The following is a 10,911-nucleotide window of genomic DNA, read 5'->3' as shown; positions in this document are numbered from 1 at the left end:
CAGCTGGGCGGGTGGTCGGGGATCTGTATTATGGGTGGTAGATTGAAGGGCTCAGAGATGCGATCCCCGATGGTTTCACCCCGAGACCCGCCTGAGGTTTGAGCCCGATGGAGGCTAATAGTGAAGTTTTACACAACTATCCAAAGTTTCCATTGTGGATATTAGAGTATGTGTGGGCTCACAGGATGATGGATGTACATCAAGGTAATGACTTCACTTTGACCTCATGGAGTTGTTGAATTCACCCAGTGACACATTCATTACAATCTATTAGATGGATTTTAAGGAGTCATATTACATGATTGCCCTTTCTAATGATGGCCCAGGTTTACTCAAGTCTCTTCTTTGCTCATAAAATATTAAAAATTCTGTATTTAAAATTAAGCATCTAAAAGATATGACTCATAAAAACGTGTTTTAACACAGATAGTAGGGACACCAGCAAGTATTTGCTGTTTTGCAAATCGCAAGTGATCATTCAAGTACCACAGGCTTTAAATAAAACATGAATGAATGAATGAACAGATTAATCAATTGGCCACTCAATGAGAGATAAAATGACCTCCTTAAATACATTGAAATGTTATCTTTCACATATTCAACGATACAGGTACACAAAAAAATAAGATTATAAAGAAGGAGATGACATACCCAGGGGCAGTTCTTTGCTTTTTTTTGTCTGAAAGGCCATAAAGTTAACTAATTCAGAATAAAATTCCACAAATTGTACTTATTTACACTTTACACACACACACACACACACACACACACACACACACACACACACACACACACCAGGGTACTTGTCTCTGCACCTCTTTTGAAGCATAAACTTAGTTGTTGGGTGTGACAAGCTGGCTGTTGTCTCCACAGCTGTGGATTTTTCTCACTGGCCAGAGGTGGATTCCCAGCCCCTGAGCCTGGAGGATTCGTGGAGGCTGCGTGTCACATCGGCCCAGATTTACTCTGTCGTGAAGAACCGGGACGTGGAGCACTTTGAGAGAGTGATGGAGTTTGTGGAAGCCACTTACAGACTCCTGCCCAGCCTGGTGGCGCCAGTCAAACACATGAAGATCTTATTTGGCCTGAAGACTATGGTACTCGTCAGGAGATGCTGTTGTTCTATGGTGATGTTTGTTCAAGTGTTCTGTTATTTATTTATTTTTTTTATGGCGATTGTCTCTCTTGTCTCTCCAGGTGATCATGTGGATGCTCAGGGAAGGTCGAGGCATGGTGGATACTCTGTTCAAAATCATCCAGTTCTTCCCAAGTAAACTACCTCAATACCAAGACCAGTGTGTGAGTGCAGTTCATTATGCCTGGTGTAAAATCACTCAAACATGACATTCTATGGGGGATCAGCAATAGCAAAGCTGCTGGCTGGCTACTCTTAGCAACTAGTAGCCTGACAGCAGACGGGATGAAGCAATTGTTACCTGAGGGGATTCTATATGTCACCTTTGAATACGTCAACGTCCCGGTGGCTAAAAATAAAAAGCTCAGATTTAAGTGATGGCAGTAAAGTCCTTCGATCAAGAGGGTGGAAGGTCATTTCAGAAATTTCAAATATCAAAACAGAGTGAATGGGGGGATTTTGGAGGGTAGTTTTAGCAATCGTTGTATTTTTAGACGTTAAAATGTGTCACGTCGAACTGGTAAACCAAATGGTTACAAATATTAGAGAAGCAAGCCTTTGAAAAAACCCAACTAATTTTTTTGTAATCTATACCTCGACAAACTGCGGCCTTCATGACATTTTCAATCACATGCGTACAACTTTGTCTCGTCTTTCCTGCTTCGCAGAGCCAACGTGAAATGTTCCTCATGAGGAAGAATCATCTGGACTTCAGGACTCTGGCACAAACGCTTGTAATGGACAAAGACAAACGTGAAGGTTACATTCAGGTTAGTTGACGTCACCGCGGTGCGACAGCGTGAGGAGAGCGTGATAGCGTTTGCTGTATGTCTCCGGTGTATTAAAGTGTACTGACCAAACGTTACCTGAAGTTTTTGTGTGTATTATTTTGTCCAGCAGGAGGCCCCACACACCAACACTTCCTCAAGAATCCACGTGTACTCCAGGCAAATGCAGACCTGATTATGTAACACATGTTTGTGGCCAACTGCATCTAATGTCCTCTTGTGGGAAAACATGTGGGAACATTGTTGCTCAACATTTACAAGATGCTGGAGTGTAATTGGTCCAGAGCCAAAAAAAACCACCAACAACAAAAGACAAACCTCTGGCTCTGAGGTATTAACGTTCACCGGGGCAAAGAGAAAACAGACATGTTGACTCGGTGTTAAGCGGTGCTGTAGTGGACAGCCGCTGGGATAACAGAACCACTATGCAACTCAGTTTATTTCCTCCTGGTGATGATGATGCACCCCGTCACGCTTTGTGGCTTTTGGAATGTGTAATCAAAACCAGAATAAAATCATTAAAGTGTGATTCAGGGCTGTTTGCAGATTAAATGTAACATGCTACCTGTCCTGTAGAATCAGCTGCAGGAGCAGTATGGTGAACATTACGCCCAGAGAGTGGAGGACAGGCTGCTGCACTACCTACACCGGCTGGGGGCCGTCCTGCCCAGAGATACCTACATTGATAAGGTGCGTGTTGGGTGCTTGCTGGTGTTGTGGATGGTGTGTTTTAAAATGAATGCACATCGGAGCCAAAGAGGTGGGTGCTGGGCTGACATAGAGCAAATATTTAAAGGAACATTGGGTGCCCATACTGATGTTATCAGACCGGCTGAAGTTATTCACAGATCGGATATCGGAATGACGGTGCTGATCCGTGTACTGATCCCGATTCTACTCCAACACTTGTGCGGGATCGGAAGGTGTTAAAGTTTTATGCATTTGTGGATATTTTACTGGTGCCTTTTGGTGTGCCCTTCACCATAATGCCAACAACTATAATAACAGTAATATATCAGTAAATAGGGTCCGGTGCTGGACTCCGCATCAACAGATGTGTTCTGGAATCAGATGGGAGCTGAAAACATGTGGATGGATGCATGTCGAACAGGCATCACGTTCATTTTCGGGGTAAAAATACACCATCGATGCAGTAAAACCAGAGATACTGTCTTTCCTCCTCCACGCATTCTTTTTCTTTATTACCCTGGTGTCTACGTTGACCACAGAACAGCAACAATTCTTTGTAACTCAACATCTCCAGATGTGTTTCGTTTCCAGACGTACAGCCTGACATATTTGACACGGCTCCCTCGGGAGCCATTAAAGCATTACAGAACTTTTCTCAGTCATGCAGGAGAATTCCCAACACCCCCCCCCCCCCGAAAAAAAAACTGACTTCCATGTGTAAAGTGGTGAAAACCTGGTTCCACAGAACCGCAGTGGTCAGTCCGCCGAATGTTTCTGATTGTGTGTCTTAGATCCTGAAGAAGGACGGTCCTGTAGCTGAGGAGGAGCGGCTGCTGTTGAATGTAATCACCTCTGACTCCGCCACCATCGCCGCTACTCTGAAGAAACTTCTGCGCTGTGGTAACTTCACGTCCATGAGAGTTCATGTATTAATCCTCGTTAAAAGAGAGCTGAGACATAATTAACTTGTCATTTATGCCCTCCGTGACCATCACTGTTAAGTGAGCAACAAGAACCCTTTCGTTATCGCTCCAACTCACACCACCTTGACCTCCCTGTTTTGCCATCCATGTTGTAAATTCAACAGTTACCCATTTGCAAATTATTCCTGGGCCCATTAGTTCCCCATTAACTGAGTTTCATTAAAGTGAGACTTCACTCAAAAAGATTTTCTGCCTTTTTAAAAAGTTGTCTTGAGTTCAAAAAGGTGTTTTTCACTGCCGCATCGCTTCTTTATGACTCCAAAGTGTAGAAAGAGATGAGTTTGAGACTGTGGACAAAATCAGGCGCTACTTCCCCTATCGCGACTTTGTCTTTTTGCGCCGGTGTTGGAGTGTACGCTGAGCGTCATGATGTCCACTGTAGATGATTCAGACTGTCCAAATCTGCCACAGGAACAGAAGTACAAAGCTGACGGTCACCAATCAAGCATATATCCCATCATGCATTACATGACCTGTGTAGACTCCAAAACTGAGCTCCTTATGTTCTCTTCATGAAAAAGGGGAGCACAGCGATAGACAGGTGTCAGGTGGATCATCCAGGAAAAACATTTTTAGCGGGAAACCTGAGCGGATTTTAGTGATACAACATTTACATGCTGTGCCACGCGGGCTCCTTGGTGGAGGCATGCGCTCCGTATTTGTCTTTGCAGGTTTGTTTAATTCTATGTGCTTGGACTTACTGTTGTTTGTTGCTCTGCACAGCATGACTGTTGCCTCTGGTAGGAGGATTTAGAGGCCCTCAATAAATGAAAGTTTCAAAACATTGATAACCACAGGATTGTTTTACGTAATACATGAATAACATAACCATGTTTTTCTCAATCTGGCAGCTCGATTCCACTACAACATACGATCTAATTGTGGTTTTCCCTTCAGATGTTGCCTCCTGTCGTACTGTCAGGGTTTCCCAGGCGTCAGATGGTGGAACAGAGTTTTGTGGAGCTGTGTGTGGCAGCTCTTCAAAGGCTCCGGTCAGGTCAGAGGTCAGCAGGGGAGATGACTTCACTCCTGATGTGTCTCCTGCGCTGAGGGAGGATGGTGACATAGAGACAATGGAGTCTAATGTGGGTGCACCGACTGCGCCGGGGAGAGACGTGGGACAAGTTTTAGGAGAGAAGGGTGACACGAGAGAGGAAGAGAGCTGCGAAAAGGAAAAGGAGGGAATGAGTCAGAGCAGCAGTGAAGGTGGTTCCTCCCCTCAGTTCTGCTCCAGACATCAGCGATGGGTGAGGACCATCCTTCAGGAGTGTCCTGACGAGTGCTCAGAGGAGCTGCTGCTTCAAGCCAATGTGTCTTTGTCCCCGCCACTGTTCCAGTTGTCTTCCTCCACCTCTTCATCACAGGACCTCACTCCCTCCAACCTCACATCAGGCCCTCCAGACCAACAAAAGACCCCCAATCATCCTCTGACAGTGATCCAGGGATCTCAGCAAGGAAAACCAAGTCCTGGGCATCCTGAGTCCTCCAGCAGTTGCCCTCAAATGGACTCTGTCCTCCAGCCCCCCTCATCCAGAGACACTGCACTACCTGCTCTGTTGTCACCGGTAGTCCGACTGATAGACATCACCTCCATCAGAGGAATCTGGCCTGTCTTAAAACCCCATGAAGGATCTTCAAATCCCTCCAGCATGTCTTCTGCCTCAGGTCCTCGAGTACTAACCTCCTCACGTACATCAGGGAACTCTACGTTCATCCAGCCAGAAACTATAACATCAACAGAGCCTCTGAGCACAATGGCCGAAGTGCAGACAGCTCCTGTGGCTGTGTCAGCTAGCTGTCCACCAACCGTCCCACAGTCCAGCTCCAGATTGTCAAGAAAGCTCATGCGAGTTCATGCTGCCAGCAGACACTCACAGGCTCCAGAGGAAGTCAGTCAGAATCTTTCGGAAGGAAACACTCTGACTACCTTTGGGAGGAGTTTTGTGGTCGTACCTGATGAGCTCAGTGTCTCTGGACCTCCTGCAGGTGATGTTACTGCTCTGTCAGGGACTCTGGCATCAGACTGCACTGCTAAGCAAGTGCCTACTGGACAAGTTGTCTCTCCCAGTCCACAGCAGTTACTCTGCCCCTCTGTCGTCTCCTTCGCCTCCAACCCTGATTCTCTGGCTGTCACAGCTCACATAGACCAGCAGCTCCGATTATCGCAGAAGGGTCAGGAGGTGCAGCTGCAGTCAAAGCTGCTCCAGCCCAATGTGATGCTCACCAGACTGAGCGTGCAGGAGTGTCACAGACTGACCAACTGCCGATCCTCAACCACAGTGTGTGCAGAACAAGGCCGCAGTCACGAAAACAACGAGGAGCCCGAGGAGGAGGACACGGACTCTTCTTTTGATCTCATAGCACATTTATTTTCTTCAAGCAGCGATAGCGAGGAGTTTCCTGACTCGGACACTGAGTACAAGCCTCGCATAAGAAAAAAAAAGAATGCTGTATGAGCATATTTTAAACAAACGAGTACTAGAGTACTAGAGTTCTGTGCTGGAATGAAGTACAAGGAGCTGATATTAAACCCAGTGGTAATGTTACATTTGGTTTGGTCCATCATAGAAATTAGGATTCAGACAACATGGAAATTCTGTTCTAGGGGCAGAGATTAAAGCTGCATCGATGATTATGTCTGTGTACATTTTGGGACATAAACTGTCTGTAACACAAGTATGTGGTAGACGCATCGTTTTAACTGCCAACCTGGTTTCCAGCAAAGTTTACAACTAACTCACGTGCTTTGTCTGCTGTCATGGTGCGTTCAGTATGTTTAGCAAAACCAAGCTAAAGGGGCCAGAGACCTAGGGTTGCCAACCGTCCCCTATTAGCCGGGAAGCCCCGTATTTGACGCGCATGCACCTCTTTTAGCTCAAATACGGAGCTTCCCGGCTAATAGGGGACGGTTGGCAACCCTACAGAGACCAGAAAAGTCTACCTATCATGCTAGCAATACTGTTTTTATTCTATTTCATTTTTTACAATGATAAAAAGACAAGGGTTTACAGAATTTAGAAATGTTTGAAACTGCGGTATTTTTGCTTTTTTTTTTAATTCTATTTTATTTTATTCTGCGGTATTTTTGCTTTCTATTTATAGAGCGCTTGAGATTCTGATTGCACTTTTGAAGAGGAAAAGATTGTTTATTGTTCTTTGTGCATGAAGAAGTCTGTTACATGTTACATGACCTTGTATATTTAAAACTGCCACTTGAAAATACTCATTTCAAAGATCTTTGATACACATTCTTGAAAGCTGCCGGTGTTGTGGGCAGCTTTTACTGTGGCAGCGACTGTAGCAGGTTTCTCGAACGTGTGAAGTTTGAGGAGCGTTCTGTATCAACCCTGAACAATTTCTCAGTTCGACTTGTTTTTATAAAAACAGACGTTGAATGAAAATCTCAATCTGCTTCTTGAAAGAGCCTTGAGTTGTGTTTCCTTTCTGTTGTTGTGTTCTAGGTTGATCTTGGTTGAAGTTGAAGTTTTTAAAGGGATGAACTCAAAAGGGAGTGCAGCTCTGACTCATCACTTTCTCTCCTAAAGGTGACAGTCCCTCCCTTTTGTGCACTATGCTGCAGGGATGTAAGATTATTAAAATAACTCTCTCTCTGTGTCTCTCTCTGTGTCTCTCTGTCTCTCTCTCTCTCTCTGTCTCTCTCTGTGTCTCTCTCTCTCTGTCTCTCTCACTCTCTCTCTCTGTCTCTCTCACTCTGTCTGTCTGTCTGTCTCTCTCTCTCTCTCTCTGTCTGTCTCTCTCACTCTCTCACTCTCTGTCTCTCTCACTCTGTCTGTCTGTCTGTCTCTCTCACTCTCTCTCTCTCTGTCGCTCTCACTCTGTCTGTCTGTCTCTCTCACTCTCTCTCTCTCTGTCTCTCTCACTCTGTCTGTCTGTCTCTCTCTCTCTGTCTGTCTGTCTCTCTCACTCTCTCTCTCTCTCTGTCTCTCTCACTCTGTCTGTCTGTCTGTCTCTCTCTCTCTCTCTGGAGCTCAGGTAACATACAAACTGCAACTTTAAAACTCAACGTATTCCCAAATGTAAAACTTCAGCTGTACTGCACTGCGTGAGTATAAAGACAAAGACCCGGCTGTGTCCTCTTGCCTGCCACCTTTTCAGCTGATGTCAGTCAGACGGGGACCTGTGCTTTATGGACCGTCCCCTGGGAATCACATCTGCTTGTCTTTGGCCAGTTCAGTGCCTGATTCCAGAACGAGCCAGTTCGCTCAGGAGAAGTCGTCTCTGTATGGTGGGCTTACCAGTGGTACAACATGATAGCCGATGTCCACCTGTTCGTTGTACGTGACTGTGTACAGATTTAGATGTGACCGGTATGACCAAGGGTCATCACGGATGTCAACAGTACCCTCCTCTGTTTGCTCGTGTGTCTGCATGGTGCTTTTGGGGTGAATTGTTGACAACAGCAGTTTATACAGTGGATGGAAAATGAGAACACTGGTTCAAAGACTTTGATCAGGACATTGATGAGGACATGGACCCTCGAATACATCCTGAACTGAAGACAAGAACCCTTTTTATTGATGTGAATGACTCAAGAACAGTTGACATAAGCACATTGGATGATTAAGTTAAATTATTTGCTATACAGGGAAGAAGAGACTTCATTAATTCATTCTTTCATTCGTGGGCCCTGCAAGTTGATTAAAGTGTATAGGAATTCCTGTATATAGAGTTTATATATATATTTGTCCAGTATGTGAAATGTTCCTCACTGGCGTTAAATGTGCTCTTGCTTTGACCCTGACCATCCTGACAGCATGGCGCCCCACCAGGCTGATTTATGGAAGCAAGCTGTTATTCCCTTCCCTCTTGATGGAGTTGACAACAATGACTGTGCACTTTTGCTGTTTTGGAGCGGTGGAAAAATAAAAGGGTCCACAAGTGACAAATCCTTGGTCACAAGAATGGATCTTAGTTGAAAGACACGGCTGGTGCTATTTTATCCTCTTACTGTCCGTCACAGATGACGGAGGTATGCTTTCACTGTAGTTTTCTTTGTCCCGGCAGGAGAGTGTGTGTGCTCTGCAGTGTGTCCCACTCAATAGTATGATAGAATAAAGGGAATCAAATCACCTTTTTTCCATCTATGCATATATAGGTATGGGTGTGTGTGTGTGTGTGTGTGTGTGTGTGTGTGTGTTATGTTAAGTTGTTTTCCACAGCTTGGTTGGACCTGCTTTTTTTGTTTTACCCCTGACACCCCACAGCCTTACACGAGGCTCACATGCAGCAAACACTGACAAACGTATAACATGTTTTGTTGACTCTGGTATTAGCCTCAGCTTGTCATAGTCACTATGAATAAGTAACTTTTTGTTTGGGGAGGGTGTACCAGAGAAGCAAGTGGCGTATGACTCAATTTCTCTGGCAGTTTATGTAATAGAGTTATTTTTTAGATTTCGAGAAGTAATACTACCTAGGAGTGTTACTTTTGAATCCACTAAACAGGCGTTGCGATGTCAGTGTTGTGTTTATGGGTCATTCTACTGCCCACAGGCAAGTCACTTTCTGCTCAAGATCAATAAACAAGCCAACATATGCTCTCTTTGGCCCGGATGGTGGCTTACAGGTTAGAACTGTTGCAACATAGCTAGAAAATCCCCAGTTAAATATTCAGGTGGTACCAGGGTCCAAAAGTTTGCCCGCTCCCCCTGTGTTTGTGTGGGTTTCCTTGTCTTGTCCCCAGACATCAAAAACATTTACATTGGGTTGATATTGTAGGTCCGCTGACCAAGACGCCAGCAGAAGATCTGGAGATGGTTCGCGAGCACCGCACACGGCAGCTCCAGAGGTTGAGTTAAAGCAGACGGCCCGCTTCCTTAAGTTGGTGCGCAAGAACAAAAAGACTTTTTTCAGAAAGACATGAGGCTGGTGCCAGGGATGGTTAGCTTAGCGCAGGCTTGCACAAGACCGAGATGAAGGTGAGCAGGGGTGTATCAACATGTGGTAGAGTCAAGAGAATCTGCACTCTTGAGTTGTATGGAGATTTCAGTAAAGTCCTCCAATGATTTGAAGGAAACCTAAACCCTACCCCCCCATACCTTTGTAGCATCATTAGCATCTTCTCATGCTACAACAGTATCAAAGCCTGTAAATAACGTTGAGCAATTTATGTTTTTTTTAATATTGCCAGGGAAGTGCTAAAGTTCACAAGTTCTTTTATAGATTAGTGGCAAGATTTGGATTATCAGTATGAGTTAGACAGCTAGCATGCAAAAAACAGTTGTAAAATCTGTAACACGCAAAGAATTCAAAATGTCAGATGATACAGTGCTTAAATGATAACGCCAGCGCTCAAAAACCTTACAGGCCAACATGCAAATAAAACCCCATCCTTGAGTAAACCCTAACTCACCGGTTGTATCAGCTGATTAAGCATCACCAGACAGCAGGTACTGAAGGCCCCCTGCTGTTACAGCATCTGCAGGGAGACACCAGGCTACAGCGTCAACACGATTTGGTTAAAGTTGCTTCATGTGCAATCAAGGAAACAAATGTTTGCTCTTTTCTCCCCCCATTCTTTCACTGTTTCATTTTTTTATCACCCCACAGTTTTAAACCGTCTACTTGTTCATTCAAGTCTGCATTACTCATTGCAGACTCACGCGTGTTTGTCTTTCTCTATCACTGTTGCACAGGGAGCGCCAGATTTTCTAATTCGGATATAAACTGTGGAAACAGCCGTAGTTTCCATACGTGTTCTTTGCAGAAGTTGACTGATTTTTATGATGTGGATTTTTTGCTCCCATGATGACCCAAAAAAGAAAAATAAGAATGAATGAATGAAGAATATCAATCATCATTATTATTTATTTTGCCAACCTTTAGCTTATCGCTCGGTTTCCCTTACGACTCCTTTTTTTGTGCAGCAGACAGCCATCTGCTCCACACATGGACACCAAAAAGCTTCGAGCACAGTTTCACACACACACACACACACACACACACACACACACACACACACACACACACACACACACACACACACACACACACACAGAGTCAAAAGGAATCCTCTACCAGTTTTAGAGAGACCTACTTCCTGCAGACAGCAGTAGTTTATCCCCCTAACATCTGTATTTAAATGCGTCACAACGTTGAGTCATTTTGTAACCCAGAAAACCTCCATCCATTTTCTATACTGCTTATCTGTTACGGGTCACGAGGGCGGAGCCTATCCCAGCTGACATTGGGCGAGAGGTGGGGTTCACCCTGGACAAGTCGCCAGTCCATCACAGGGCCATCAGGAGCAATTAGGGGTTCAGTTTCTTGCTCAAGGATACTTGGACTTGGAAGT

The 10,911-nt window shown here is 44.8% G+C and overlaps 1 protein-coding gene across 1 annotated transcript; it reads left to right on the top strand.

The window, feature by feature from the left end:
• LOC147258627 (uncharacterized) lies at window positions 1-8,434 on the top strand. The gene is made up of 9 exons (XM_086208579.1): window positions 1-204; window positions 874-1,097; window positions 1,198-1,299; window positions 1,804-1,905; window positions 2,500-2,613; window positions 3,405-3,513; window positions 4,494-6,046; window positions 7,058-7,141; window positions 7,713-8,434. The coding sequence occupies exons 1-8, from the start codon at window positions 108-110 to the stop codon at window positions 7,070-7,072; spliced, it is 2,316 nt and encodes a 771-aa protein (XP_086064705.1). The 5' UTR covers window positions 1-107; the 3' UTR covers window positions 7,073-7,141; window positions 7,713-8,434.
• The last annotated feature ends 2,477 nt before the right edge of the window (window positions 8,435-10,911 follow it).

This window comes from Aulostomus chinensis, chromosome 7, assembly GCF_037954235.1.
Source record: "Aulostomus chinensis isolate RoL2024-O1b breed Wild chromosome 7, RoL_Achi_v1.0, whole genome shotgun sequence".
Classification (NCBI taxonomy): domain Eukaryota; kingdom Metazoa; phylum Chordata; class Actinopteri; order Syngnathiformes; family Aulostomidae; genus Aulostomus; species Aulostomus chinensis.
Note: the sequence above shows the minus strand (reverse complement) of the source record. Positions and strands in the feature narration are given on the sequence as shown.

Bases quoted from the DNA above. Each gene is read 5' to 3' on its own strand.
- LOC147258627 (XM_086208579.1), top strand. From the start codon at position 108: ATGGAGGCTAATAGTGAAGTTTTACACAACTATCCAAAGTTTCCATTG. The intron at 205-873 runs GTAATGACTTCA...TTGTCTCCACAG, and splicing joins GATGATGGATGTACATCAAG to CTGTGGATTTTTCTCACTGG. The intron at 3,514-4,493 runs GTAACTTCACGT...TTTTCCCTTCAG, and splicing joins GAAGAAACTTCTGCGCTGTG to ATGTTGCCTCCTGTCGTACT.